General features: G+C 46.7%; 1 protein-coding gene across 4 annotated transcripts in view; it reads right to left on the reverse strand.

The window, feature by feature from the left end:
• Positions 1-15,844, reverse strand: part of c5 (complement component 5) — a 52,014-nt gene extending 36,170 nt beyond the window's left edge. For 2 of the 4 annotated variants that reach the window (XM_062542266.1, XM_062542267.1), the window contains exons 1-14: positions 15,675-15,844; positions 14,797-14,989; positions 12,731-12,884; positions 12,372-12,442; positions 11,630-11,724; positions 10,628-10,710; positions 10,348-10,438; positions 8,518-8,623; positions 7,914-8,046; positions 5,188-5,303; positions 3,784-3,984; positions 3,005-3,208; positions 2,279-2,485; positions 1,002-1,151 (exon numbers count right to left, since the gene is read on the reverse strand). In XM_062542266.1, coding sequence (XP_062398250.1) covers positions 1,002-1,151; positions 2,279-2,485; positions 3,005-3,208; positions 3,784-3,984; positions 5,188-5,303; positions 7,914-8,046; positions 8,518-8,623; positions 10,348-10,438; positions 10,628-10,710; positions 11,630-11,724; positions 12,372-12,442; positions 12,731-12,884; positions 14,797-14,989; positions 15,675-15,745 — 1,875 coding nt within the window. In that variant the 5' untranslated portion in view covers positions 15,746-15,844. Of the gene's footprint in view, positions 1-1,001; positions 1,152-2,278; positions 2,486-3,004; positions 3,209-3,783; positions 3,985-5,187; positions 5,304-7,105; positions 7,140-7,265; positions 7,306-7,913; positions 8,047-8,517; positions 8,624-10,347; positions 10,439-10,627; positions 10,711-11,629; positions 11,725-12,371; positions 12,443-12,730; positions 12,885-14,796; positions 14,990-15,674 lie in introns of those variants that run through there. The other 2 variants (XM_062542268.1, XM_062542269.1) reach the window with 2 other exon arrangements.

The following is a 15,844-nucleotide window of genomic DNA, read 5'->3' on the forward strand; positions in this document are numbered from 1 at the left end:
TGAGGGGGTCGGTGTGCTTGATCCTGAGGGAGTAGATGGCCGTGTCCACTGATGCCACACACACACACACACACACACACACACACACACACACACACACACATCTTACAGTGGTGAGGGGGTCGGTGTGCTTGATCCTGAGGGAGTAGATGGCCGTGTCCACTGATGCCACACACACACACACACACACACACACACACACACACACACACACACACACATCTTACAGTGGTGAGGGGGTCGGTGTGCTTGGTCCTGAGGGAGTAGATGGCCGTGTCCACTGATGCCACACACACACACACACACACACACACACACACACACACACACACACACACACACACACACACACACACACACACACACACACACACACACACACACACACATCTTACAGTGGTGAGGGGGTCGGTGTGCTTGATCCTGAGGGAGTAGATGGCCGTGTCCACTGATGCCACACACACACACACACACACACACACACACACACACACACACACATCTTACAGTGGTGAGGGGGTCGGTGTGCTTGATCCTGAGGGAGTAGATGGCCGTGTCCACTGATGCCACACACACACACACACACACACACACACACACACACACACACACACATCTTACAGTGGTGAGGGGGTCGGTGTGCTTGGTCCTGAGGGAGTAGATGGCCGTGTCCACTGATGCCACACACACACACACACACACACACACACACACACACACACACACACACACACACACACACACACACACACACACACACACACACACACACACACACACACACACATCTTACAGTGGTGAGGGGGTCGGTGTGCTTGATCCTGAGGGAGTAGATGGCCGTGTCCACTGATGACACACACACACACACACACACACACACACACACACACACATCTTACAGTGGTGAGGGGGTCGGTGTGCTTGATCCTGAGGGAGTAGATGGCCGTGTCCACTGATGCCACACACACACACACACACACACACACACACACACATCTTACAGTGGTGAAGGGGTCGGTGTGCTTGATCCTGAGGGAGTAGATGGCCGTGTCCACTGATGCCAGCGCCACCACAGAGCTCTGGCTGCTCCTCAGCTGCAGAGGCAGCTCCTCCTTGGGCTTGTACTGAGAGTTGGGGGCGTTCAGCGCCACCTGCAGCACAGGAGTACACGCTACAGGTCAGGAATCCCCTTCATTATACATTACATTACATTACATTACACGCTACAGGTCAGGAATCCCCTTCATTATACATTAGATTACATTACATTACATTACATTACACGCTACAGGTCAGGAATCCCCTTCATTATACATTACATTACATTACATTACATTACATTACACGCTACAGGTCAGGAATCCCCTTCTCATGGCAGCATTGTACATTACATTACATTACATTACATTACACGCTACAGGTCAGGAATCCCCTTCTCATGGCAGCATTGTACATTACATTACATTACATTACATTACACGCTACAGGTCAGGAATCCCCTTCTCATGCCAGCATTGTACATTAGATTACATTACATTACATTACATTAGAATCATTACATGAGATTACATAAGAATAGATTACATTACAGTAGATTAGACATACTGCAGGTCAGGAATCCCCTTCTCATGGCAGCATTATACATTACATTACATTACATTACATTAGAATCATTACATGAGATTACATAAGAATAGATTACATTACAGTAGATTAGACATACTGCAGGTCAGGAATCCCCTTCTCATGGCAGCATTATACATTACATTACATTAGAATCGATTACATTAGATTACATAAGAATAGATTACATAACAGTAGATTAGACACACTGCAGGACAGGTCAGGAACCCTTCTCATGGCAGCATTGTAGATTAGATTAGATTACATTAGAATCGATTACAATAGATTAGACACACTAATCCCACGCCAGGAATCCCAGGGCAGTATTACAGATTACATTACATTCAACTTTACTGTCATTGAGTACAAGTACAACATTCGTGGTGAAATGGTGGTTTATGAAGTTGTTTACTGTTTGCTTGTACTTTCTGTCTCTTAAATAACAAACGAAAAACCCCATGCTATGCCACTATGTTCTCACTTTATATAACGCAGAGCACAAGAAACAGTATTCTTGTATTCGTGTGTGTGTGTTGTACACAGCGCCACTCTCAAGTCCATTCATGCACTTGTCCTCTGTCCAGATGTGTGTGTGTGTGTGTGTGTGTGTGTGTGTGTGTGTGTGTGTGTGTGTTGTACACAGTGTAGCTCTCACCTTGAGTCCATTCATGCACGTGTCCTGGACGTCAAACCAGACGGAGTCGGCCACCAGCTCAGCGGCGCCCTCTCCTGGCTGGACGTAGTAGACGAGGAGGCGGGCGGACGGCACCATGTCGGGGGTCACCTGCAGGTTGATGAACTCCGACAAGGTGCCCCTGCGGAGCTGGGTCCCGTGCTTCACCACCCTGCCTTTGGACAGCACCTAACACACGCACGCACGCATGCACGCACGCACGCACGCACGCACGCACGCACGCACGCACGCACGCACAAACACACACAAACGCACCCGCACACACACACACACACACACACTGTTAGTTGTGTGATTATCTCAGTGTTCTTGCAAAGGCTCATGAGAACACAATGAAATGGTGACACCCCTTGAGTCCAACATCTCACTTTACTTTTGCATTCCACTGCTGATGGATGTCTGTGTCTCAGCGGTGACAATATAGTTTTTAGTTCCATTGTTGCTAAGAAACGCACCGCAGAAAGAACCTCACAGACGCTTTACTCGCTTTGTGCGACCAAAGCCTTGTTTTCACGCAGACAATATGGAAAATGGTGACCGAGGGACAAGGGCATAGCTCGGGCATATTGGAACGTTTCTAACGGCATATTAGAACGTTTCTAACGGCATATTAGAACGTTTCTAACGGCATATTGGAACGTTTCTAACGTTTCTGTTTTGATGGGACAGGTGTGCTGAGGTGCTGACCTGGTAGCTGAACGTCTTCAGGGTGAGGTATTCTCGGTAGTGGAAGTAGACGTTGATGCCCATGTAGTTGTGGACCTGCACGGAGGACAGGGAGCTGGGGAGGTCGATGTAAAGGTAGCGGCCTTTAGTAGACACGTACGTGTCTGCGTTAAACCGGAACACAGCCTGACTCTCAGAGGAGAGACTCTTATCCACCGTCTCCATCTACAACACACACACACACACACACACACACACACACACACATAAACACACAACTACTGCTACACAACCAGAACTCTGCAAGTCATTACACGGGCTAGCATGCAAAACTACACTGAAAAGGACACACACAGACACACACGAAACATGGCTACCATTCCAGCCATAGAGGCAGGAATATTTTTTCATATGTTTTTATTTTGAAGAATGAAGAATGTATTGTAAATAAATAAATGTGTAAATGAATTTAACATAGGGGTCAAATACTTCTTCTCTCCTATTTTGAGGAAGAACATTTATCTATTCATGAAACATCCTTCATTCGCAAAGAAAATTGGTGTCCTTAAAGGTTGAATTTTTACTTTAAGGAATTAAGATCAATTTCCAAAGGATGATTTTATATTCCTCTTTTTAGTCAACTTTAGCATGGGTTCAAATACTTATTATCCCCACTGTATATATATAAATAGAGAGAGAGAGAGAGGGAGAGAGAGAGAGAGAGAGAGAGAGAGAGACAGAGAGAGAGAGAGAGAGAGAGAGAGACAGAGAGAGAGAGAGAGAGAGAGATGTCCACTCACGGAGAACTGGGCCCTGACGGAGCTGCTGGGGATGTTGTAGGTGAAGCGGGCGACTCCATCACTATCGGTTACCATGGTGACGTGCTGCTCCGTGGTGGAGTACAGCAGCACTTCCTGCTGCCCGTTGCCGTCGGTGACAGACGCCTGGATCTTCACCGGCACACCGGACACTGGGTCCCCCAAAGGGCCCTTGACCACCGCCTGGACACACACACACACACACACACTTGACCACCGCCTGGACACACACACACACACACACACACTTGACCACCGCCTGGACACACACACACACACACACTTGACCACCGCCTGGACACACACACACACACACACTTGACCACCGCCTGGACACACACACACACACACACACACACTTGACCACCGCCTGGACACACACACACACACACACACACACACACTTGACCACCGCCTGGACACACACACACACACACACTTGACCACCGCCTGGACACACACACACACACACACTTGACCACCGCCTGGACACACACACACACACACACACTTGACCACCGCCTGGACACACACACACACACACACTTGACCACCGCCTGGACACACACACACACACACACTTGACCACCGCCTGGACACACACACACACACACACTTGACCACCGCCTGGACACACACACACACACACACTTGACCACCGCCTGGACACACACACACACACACACACTTGACCACCGCCTGGACACACACACACACACACACTTGACCACCGCCTGGACACACACACACACACACACACTTGACCACCGCCTGGAACACACACACACACACACACACTTGACCACCGCCTGGACACACACACACACACACACTTGACCACCGCCTGGACACACACACACACACACACTTGACCACCGCCTGGACACACACACACACACACACTTGACCACCGCCTGGAACACACACACACACACACACACTTGACCACCGCCTGGACACACACACACACACACACTTGACCACCGCCTGGACACACACACACACACACACTTGACCACCGCCTGGACACACACACACACACACACACTTGACCACCGCCTGGAACACACACACACACACACACACTTGACCACCGCCTGGACACACACACATACACACACACACACACACACACACTTGACCACCGCCTGGACACACACACACACACACACACACACACACTTCACCACCGCCTGGAACACACACACACACACACACACACACACTTGACCACCGCCTGGAACACACACACACAAACACACACACACACACACACACACACACACACACACACACACACACTTGACCACCGCCTGGAACACACACACACACACACACACACTTGACCACTGCCTGGAACACACACACACACACACTCATACTTACCCTGACAGTGTATGGGAGCGCAGGTTTGATGAAGAGAGGAGTTGCAATCAAGCTCAAAGTGAAAGGAGACGCCACAAACTTCACGCTGGACAACTCAGCCTGCTGTCTGACGCCACCTGCAGGCCAGGAGGAGACATGCGTCACAGAGGGCTGAATAGACAGTGCTGCCACCTGCAGGCCAGGAGGAGACATGCGTCACAGAGGGCTGAATAGACAGTGCTGCCACCTGCAGGCCAGGAGGAGACATGCGTCACAGAGGGCTGAATAGACAGTGCTGCCACCTGCAGGCCAGGAGGAGACATGCGTCACAGAGGGCTGAATAGACAGTGCTGCCACCTGCAGGCCAGGAGGAGACATGCGTCACAGAGGGCTGAATAGACAGTGCTACCCTTCACCAACACTGTTGATCACAGAGGGCTGAATAGACAGTGCTAGCAGCTACCCTTCATCAACACAGAGGGCTGAATAGACAGTGCTACCCTCCACCAACACTGTTGATCACAGAGGGCTGAATAGACAGTGCTAGCAGCTACCCTTCATCAACACAGAGGGCTGAATAGACAGTGCTACCCTTCACCAACACTGTTGATCACAGAGGACACATCACAGAGGGCTGAATAGACAGTGCTACCCTTCACCAACACTGTTGATCATAGAGGGCTGAATAGACAGTGCTACCCTTCACCAACACTGTTGATCATAGAGGACACACATCTCACCTGTCCTCTACACTCATCTCACCTGTCCTCTACCCCATACAGGTGCATCTCACATGCGTCACAGAGGGCTGAATAGACAGTGCTACCCTCCACCAACACTGTTGATCACAGAGGGCTGAATAGACAGTGCTACCCTCCACCAACACTGTTGATCACAGAGGGCTGAATAGACAGTGCTACCCTCCACCAACACTGTTGATCACAGAGGGCTGAATAGACAGTGCTACCCTTCACCAACACTGTTGATCACAGAGGGCTGAATAGACAGTGCTACCCCTCACCAACACTGTTGATCATAGAGGACACATCACAGAGGGCTGAATAGACAGTGCTACCCTTCACCAACACTGTTGATCATAGAGGACACATATATCACCTGTCCTCTATTCATGGATTTCATCAGGTCCCTTTCCACAGGTGTATACAATCAAGCACCTTGATTATCAATGCAGACAGCATGGTGCTTGATTAATACACCTGTGCAAAGGGACCTGATGAAACCCATGAATACTCATCTCACCTGTCCTCTACCCCATACAGGTGCATCTCACTTGTCCTACTCTGCGCTCATGATGTCATAGAGGCATATTTCGTCTGTACTGCGGTGGTCATCTCGGGTCAGAAAGTAAAAGCCCTGATCAGATAATTAGTGACATCACCTGTGTTAAAGCAACACTAAAGAGTTTTTCGTGCCTTAAAATAATGTTCCCAAAATCATTTCAGCGGTTCATCAACTCGTAACAGAGTGAACGGCACTTCTGCTTTCACTTCGCGGCCCTCTATCGGCTATAACCGCTAACCGTGCTATGCAACTTTACGAGGTGGGGTAGTGTATCTGTAGTTCGATGAAATGAGACATCAGAAACTACAAATTTGACTTGCTTCGGTGTCGCAATACATCATATTTTCATAAGATCATACAACATATTCTACCTTGTCTATTATTTGCTGGATAAACAAATAGCGTGTGTGTGACAGAGGAAAAGTGCTTTAGTGTTGCTTTAAGTGTACAGGTAGAAATAACATAAGGCGGTATGTCCACCTCTGCTCAAGAGTCACCACGACAACATACAGGTGTATCTCACCTGTCCACTTGTCCATACACTCCACCATGATCATCACAAACAGGTGTAGCTTACCTGTGATCATCACATACAGGTTTATCTTACCTGTGATCATCACACACAGGTGTATCTTACCTGTGGTCTCCTCCACCGTGATCATCACATACAGGTGTGTCTTACCTGTGATCATCACATACAGGTGTACAGTATTTTACCTGTGGTCTCCTCCACCGTGATCATCACACACAGGTGTATCTTACCTGTGATCATCACATACAGGTGTACAGTATTTTACCTGTGGTCTCCTCCACGGTGATCATCACATACAGGTGTGTCTTACCTGTGATCATCACACACAGGTGTATCTTACCTGTGATCATCACATACAGGTGTATCTTACCTGTGATCATCACATACAGGTGTATCTTACCTGTGATCATCACATACAGGTGTATCTTACCTGTGATCATCACATACAGGTGTATCTTACCTATGATCATCACATACAGGTGTGACGCCCCAAGGGCGTGGCTTCCTCCCTGCTCTGTGTTCTTGTTTTGTGTCTGTCTGTTCACAGGTGTGCTGATTGGTATGCTGATTAATTGAGTTGCTGATTGCTGATTAGTGGAGATGGTGTACCGGTGCACAGGTCACCTGACCCCTTTATAGGCTGCCTGCTTCCATTCTGTCGGGAGGCACGGGGTAGCAAGCACGAGGCTTTGGGCCTTTTGAACACCTGAGTTGTTTGCCTCCTGAAGAACTTATACTCAGTCGCTACCTTACACCTGTGCTTTGTCTGTTTTTGTCTGCAACATTGGTCGCAATAAACTTTAAAGCGCTTGTTCAAAACTACTCCGTGCCTCATCCATGTTATTTCCCTTTGTGGACGTAACACAGGTGTGTCTTACCTGTGATCGTCACATACAGGTGTACAGTATCTTACCTGTGGTCTCCTCCACCGTGATCATCACATACAGGTGTGTGCCCTCTAGCTGCTGCAGGTCTCTGGGTCCATCTGACGCATCGTCTAGGGCCTTGCGGATGTTCAGATAGAGCTCCACCTGGCCATCAGTCAGCTGAGAGACACGCCCGCACGCACGCACGCACGCACGCACACACGCAGGCACGCACACACACACACACACACACACGCACACACGCACGCACACACACACACACACACACACATGAAACTGACTTCATAGGCAATAGCGAAGAAACCATCAAACAATTCAATCAGCTCAATCCCAATTCACCTCATTCACTCCCGCGGTGGCCGTTGTGCACCAAAATGAGGCTACAGGTACACAACCCAGAGCACTGCTGTTCCATGCGTTGGCCAGTAGGTGGCCAACACACATTACTGTAATGATAATCAGGGTGCCCCATGGCCTCCTTTTGGCTAACACAATGGCTGCCAGGTGAATAAGGCACATTATATTCAATTCAGTCCAATTCAGTATGTGTGTGTGTGCACGCACGTGTGTGTGTGTGTGTGTGTGTGAGAGAGAGAGGGGGGGGGGGGGGGCGCAGTGACTATGGTCTACCTCCACAGTCCTGCTGGTTTTGGGCAGGATGACCGCGCCCTCCCCTGAGATGTAGCCAAACCTGCTCATCACATAGGCCTGCTGTACTGGGGCTCCATGAGCATACCTGGGGGCACACACACACACATGCGCACACACACACACACACGCATACACATGCGCACATGCACACGCACACAGGTAATTGACAAATAAGGCCTTTATGCACAATCTTTAGAAATGGACAAAATGCATGTTCTGTAGTTGTCTAAACAAGTTGTATGGCTGCAGTTGGCAACTCTGACAGATTGAGGGAACTTAGTCAACATTTTGAATGTGTACATCTCTCATGCCCCTCCCCCACTACCACAGAACATCCTCCCATCCAGTTTGTGCTTGTTAGTGACTGTGATTGACAGTCAGATCTGCCAATAATCATACAGTCCCGCGCTTATTGGAATAACCAGGCGCGATGGACTTTTTGCAAAAAACATAACAGCCTCTAGGTGGCGGTAGAAGCGCAGGGTTTTCTCTAAAACCAGCGGCTCTATGCTGTTCTGTCGAAGAATACTATCAGTGAATAGGATCAAACACATCTTACCAACAGCAGCTTTAAAGGCTGCACAACGTCCACAGGGGTTTCAATACATTTCTAGACTGTATTTGCAATTTCACCACCCAAAAAATATCAGTTGAGGCAACCAAATGTTTCTTTAAAAGCTCATACTTAAACACACTATTATTTTTAAGTTTGTGCTTTCGTATTAATATTTAAATGTGAATAAATACTGTACAACATATTTTTCAACCATTTCTTGCACCACTTGACGTTTGCTACTAATTTCATTTAAATTATACAGGCATCTTCTTAGACACCTATATAACCCTTTGCCAGCAAAATCATCCGTTCAATTTTCCAACAATAAAGAGTTCCATATCAAAATAACTTGTCTTAGTTTTACATTAACAATACAAAAAAGAGTTTCCATTAGTTGTGCGATCAGACATATAGTATATATCCTTTATTGATCCCGTGAGGGAAATTCATTCTCTGCATTTAACCCAATTTAACCAAATTAGTGAACACACTGAGCAGTGAGGGGTTAAGTGCCTTGCTCAAGGGCACTTCAGCCGTGGACTGGTCGGGGATTGAAACGGCAACCCTCTGGTTACAAGCCCCAAGCCCTAACCAGTAGGCCATGGCTGTCCCCATATATACTGTACAAGTCCAACTATGGAAAAAAAAGCTATTTTTTAGTAATATTTAAGAGATATAATAATTAAGAGCTGTTAAACTAGCCTCACCTGACTGTGATGCTAATTAAGACGCTAATTAAGAGCTGTTAAACTAGCCTCATCTGGCTGTGACACTAATTAAGAGCTGTTAAAATAGCCTCATCTGGCTGTGACACTTAATTAAGAGCTGTTAAACTAGCCTCACCTGGCTGTGACGCTAATTAAGAGCTGTTAAACTAGCCTCACCTGGCTGTGATGCTAATTAAGAGCTGTTACAGTAAACTAGCCGTACCTGGCTGTGACGCTAATTAAGAGCTGGTAAACTAGCCTCACCTGGCTGTGGCGCTAATTAAGACGCTAATTAAGAGCTGTTAAACTAGCCTCACCTGGCTGTGACGCTAATTAAGAGCTGTTAAACTAGCCTCACCTGGCTGTGACGCTAATTAAGAGCTGCTAAACTAGCCTCACCTGGCTGTGACGCTAATTAAGAGCTGCTAAACCAGCCTCACCTGGCTGTGACGCTAATTAAGACGCTAATTAAGAGCTGTTAAAGTAGCCTCACCTGGCTGTGACGCTAATTAAGACGCTAATTAAGAGCTGTTAAAGTAGCCTCACCTGGCTGTGACGCTCAGCTTGAAGGAGTCCATGTTGGCTCTGCTGATGTAGCGCTGCTCTGGTTGCATAGTGACTATGATGCTGGGTAAAACTGAGAGACAGAAAGAAACAGACAATTTAGCTGTGTGTGTGTGCATGTGTGTGTGCGTGTGTGCGTGTGTGCGCGTGTGTGCGTGTGTGTGTGTGTGTGTGTGTGTGCGTGTACCTATACAGTATGTGTACACTGTGCAGTTGTGCACGACTCTGTGTGTGTGTGTGTGTGTCTTTTGTTAGGCCTTACCATACTCCTTGATTTCAAACTGAGTGTTGGCAAGTGTGCTGAAGTCATCTGTGTAGGATGCCTCAATCTTCCACACACCTAACCTATGAAGACACACAGTTACGCAAGAGAACACAGGACTGAATCTTCCACACACCTAACCTCCCTGCTGAAAAAAACAGCAAGAAACCAGCTCATGCTGGTAGCTGGTTTTAGCTGGTTTTAGCTGGTCTTTGCTGGTTTTCTTCCAGCTATTGCTGGTCTTTGCTGGTGTAGCTGGTTAGGCCACCAGGTGGACATGCTGGCGTGAACATCTGAGGGAGCTGGTCAAGCTGGTGTGACCAGCCTGTCGTGTGGGATTCAGCTGGTATAAAGGCGCATTCACATACGTCGCTACTCGCCCATCTCTGAGCGAGAACTGTCAATGGAATGTGAATGTGTTGTAGCCAAATGTGGCCAGGACAGGCGATGCGATGTGGGCGGGTACGGAGATAAAATAATTTTAACTTTCAGCGATGCGAGTGAAGCGAGTACCAAATCAGAATGTAGAATAGAGATGATTGACAGTTAACAGACATGTTTGCAGTGGGAAGTAAACTAGCAGGCAGCAGATATTTTTTTTCTACCAGCGAGTAGAATTTCGGCGAGAAGCGAGTAGCGATGGGCGAGTAGCGACGTATACATGTGAATGCGGCTTAAGATGGTCATGCTGGTTTGCTAGAATGACCAACATAAGCTGGCATGGCCAGTAAAAACCAGCAATGTAGACCATCAACATCAACTAAAATGACCAGTTTGACAATCAAAACCAGCTGAATTACCATCGTAAGCTGGGTAAACCAGCTGAAGGTATGTTTTCGCGAGAGTTTTGCTGGTCTAGCTGGTCAACCATCATAGGGTGGTCAAACAAGCTGGTTAACAAGCTGGTCAACAAGCTGGTCAACCAACAAACCACCTCAAGCTGGTCAGGCTGTTTTTTTTTCAACAGTGTGTGTGTGTGTGTGTGTGTGTGTGTGTCCTCACTTTGGTTTGAGGGGTATTTTGAAAGGGCGCTGCATCGATATGATCCCACTCACATCCTCCAGGTCCACAATGTCCACCTTCACCGACTCAGGGTCCTAAAGGAACAAGAGAACCCCAAACCCTCAGACTCAGGGTCCTAAAGGAACAAGAGAACCCCAAACCCTCAGACTCAGGGTCCTAAAGGAACAAGAGAACCCCAAACCCTCAGACTCAGGGTCCTAAAGGAACAAGAGAACCCCAGACTCAGGGTCCTAAAGGAACAAGAGAACCCCAAACCCTCAGACTTACACCACACTGTACCGTAGTGCTGAGGAGGTATAGATATGTAAGGGATAATGGACGACACGCCGTGCGGTTATTCAAAGTTAATGCACGTTCTAGACGGTGATACGGCCCGACGCGAAGCGGAGGTATAGATATATATAGACTAGACACCACACTGTACCGTAGTGCTGAGGAGGTATAGATATATATAGACTAGACACCACACTGTACCGTAATGCTGAGGAGGTATAGATATATATAGACTAGACACCACACTGTACCGTAGTGCTGAGGAGGTATAGATATATATAGACTAGACACCACACTGTACCGTAGTGTTGAGGAGGTCTAGATATAGATATATAGACTAGACACCACACTGTACCGTAGTGTTGAGGAGGTATAGAGATATATAGACTAGACACCACACTGTACCGTATACAGACAGCACATCCACTGGGTATGATGCGTTACTTGCCCGAAATGTGAGAGTGACATTTCTCCTGGCTGGTTTCAACTCTTCACTCAGGGAGAAGACCCTCACTTTCACTGCACACACACACACACACACACACACACACACACACACACACACACACAGAGAAAGTTGACATGTGATTAATTAATTAATTGACAAATGATTAATTAATTAATGATTATTAAAAAAATCAAGTATTTTCAAGTATTTACCATGAGATGTATTCATCTATGCTCAATAGGATTAAATGCTAAATAATATGGTATATTTTGTTTGCTATTTTCATTTTAAATCAAATAGTTGGCTTTGTGTGTATGCAGCATGTGTGTGTGTGTGTGTGTGTGTGTGTGTGTGCATACCCGATTGCTCAGGTGTGTATAGAGGCTTGTCCGTCTGGATGAAGAGGAATCCGTTGTCGCGGGAGACGGGGATCCTCTCGTGTTGGTTGATGCCGCTGCCCACAACGTGGAGGTACACGTGGGTGGCATCCGCCGGGAGATCCCCGGAGAGGACCTGAGGGAGAGCACACACGGTTAACACCCTGGAGAAGATCTGAGGGAAACAGCACACACGGTTAACACCCTGGAGAAGATCTGAGGGAAACAGCACACACGGTTAACACCCCGGAGAAGATCTGAGGGAAACAGCACACACGGTTAACACCCTGGAATCTAACATCCCTCCTGGGCATTTGAAAAACTGTTCCAAACACACATTTGAATCTCTATGAGTTTTTGTACTAGAAATATATACTGTATGTGACACCATTAGAAACTTTGAATCTTCTAGTTTTTAGAATTTGCCACGCCTCCTTCTCCAATCAGTCAGGTCACTTATTTTCAGTCTACCTGCTGAAGTTTCAGCATCGGCGTTACTCCACTTGTAACCCACCACCTCCCCACCTCCCCTTACGCCTCCCGTCTTCCATAGGTAGCCTAAAGAATAAAGGGGTGCAGGGAGCAATCCTGCCCGACTCCTGCCTGGTAAGATTTCGCAAAGCACTTCAGGACCCTGGCCTGAGACTTCGCCAACAATGCTCTTCTATTATGCTTTTATGCTTTTATGACTTTGTGCAAATTTCGGAATGTGACCTACTGAATAGATGTCAAGGTGTAGCAGACAAGATGTCTGAAAGGCCTAAAAGGCCCAAATGACAAAAAAGCTTTGATATCTTCATTACATTTTGGCAGAGATCTTGGATTGTGATGATAAACCTCAAAGTATTTTGTTGGTCACTTGTATTGTTCAAACTGAACTGTTTTTTTATGACTAGAATGTACTATTGTTATTGAATTGTATGTAATAATAGCCTCTAAAAGCTTCCTCTGTTTTTATGACTAGAATGTACTATTGTTATTGAATTGTATGTAATAATAGCCTCTAAAAGCTTCCTCTGACACCAGCATTCTGATTAGCATGCTAATGCTAATCTTAGAGATTTTGCTCTCTAGCTCTGTGTGTAAACGATTAGCATGCTAATCTTAGAGTTGATAATGATGATAACGGTTAGAATGCTTATCTTATAGATGATAATGTAGCTCTCTAGATCTGTATGTAAACGATTAGCACGCTAATCTTAGAGATGATAATATTGCTCTCTAGCTTTGTATGTAAATTATCAGCACACTAAATGTGGTGAGGATTAGGAAGCTCACTAGTTTTGTATGTAAACGATTAGCATGCTAATCTTAGAGATGATAATGTTGATCTCTAGGTTTGTTATTCTGCAGGTGGTACTTGTAAAGGATCTTGATGAGTTTTAAAGTGAATGCATTACAATAACTAGAAAAGCACTCAGAGAGCGCAGACCTCCGCCTGTATTGTTCTTCCTAGGTTGTCATACATTTGAACCTAAACTATTCAGATCGCCACCACGTGGCCATACCATGCCATTACACCACTAAGCGAAACACATAAATGGCTCCGGAATCCCGACGGAATTACGTATCACTCCCAAAATTGAATCGTTTCTTCCTTGGGTCATGCCTGACATTCGCTGAAAATTTTTGAGTTATCTTGCTAACAAACAGACAGACAAACAAACAAACAAACAGGCAAACAGACGCCGGTATGTATGAGAACATAACCTCCTTGGCGGAGGTAATAACTGAAAACAAAAGGGCAACTGTCCAAATGGGCATTTGTCATGTAGGCTATAGCCAAATACAACAAACAACAACAACACAAGTTTTGTGATTGGTAATGTAAATGGTATTGACGACTATTGAAGTGCACTAATAAGACTAATATGTGGAATGTGTATTTATTATGTAGCTAATTAGAATGATAATAGATCAATCAGTCTTAATGATAATGGTAAGAACTTTTCTTATCTTCTGGATCCTCTTCTGTGGCTGGTGTCTACAAAATATCTTGCTGTGTGTGTGTGTGTGTGTGTGTGTGTGTGTGTGTGTGTTGAGCTCACCCGCATGTTGGCGGCGGCTTGGTAGCTGTTGGCTGCGTTGAGCTGGACGGTCTCGGTGGCGTACTGTGTGTCCCCTGCGGCGAGGGACTTCTTGAGGTGCAGCTGCACGCTGGTGTCCTGCTCGTCAAACACCTGCACCACCACCGTCACCACGGCATCCAGCCGCACCAGCCGAGGAGACGTGATCAGATACCTGCACACACACACACACATGCAGACACATACACACACACACACATATGCACATACACAATTCTCATCAACCCATAACCCATACCAACACTAATTCTCATTAACTCATAACCCATAACATTAACCCATTAACCCATACCATTAACCCATTCCTCTTTCATTCAATGTCTGTTGCTGACGAGGACTCTCTTGCAGTGTTTAGGAGCGATCGTTGAGTTTACGGTGAAACATTTCATTGCCTTCACACCGGATAGTTATGTTTTAACAATTGGTTCGTGGGTGTGTATATTGGAATTGCACAGAGGAGACATTATCTGTGTCTACAGCAATGGAATGAGTTTATTTGTTTTGCAAAACGTGTGATGCTGATAGTGTGCCTCTAGTTGTGCAAATCTGGGCAGATGTGTGAAATGTGAAATGTTGCCCCTTGAGTCCTTGAGTGTTTACACAATTGTAAACAAAACCTGTGATGCCTCCCTCCCCGAGCATCCCAGAACTGTTCTGAGCATAAATCAGAAGCTTCATGTCGCAGTGATGTAGTCTACATGGTACGCCGCATAGCTACCTCAAAAGCATCACCATCTCAGCATACCTCCCTCAAAAGCATCACCATCTCTTTATACCCACTTCAGTAACAGGCAAGGATGTGTGTGAGCATAAATCAGAAGCTTCATGTCCATACTCACGTTCTGTCCTGAGCGACAACATCGTGGCCCACGGAGAGAACACACACACACAGGAGGAGCAGAGAAGCCATCTCCGTCTGTAGCCACACACACACACACACTCTCACTCACAGGACTGTCACCAAAACTCTCACACACATACGGGGCAACGGCCGAATCCACAAATGCAG

Source organism: Sardina pilchardus, chromosome 8 (genome assembly GCF_963854185.1).
Source record: "Sardina pilchardus chromosome 8, fSarPil1.1, whole genome shotgun sequence".
Classification (NCBI taxonomy): domain Eukaryota; kingdom Metazoa; phylum Chordata; class Actinopteri; order Clupeiformes; family Clupeidae; genus Sardina; species Sardina pilchardus.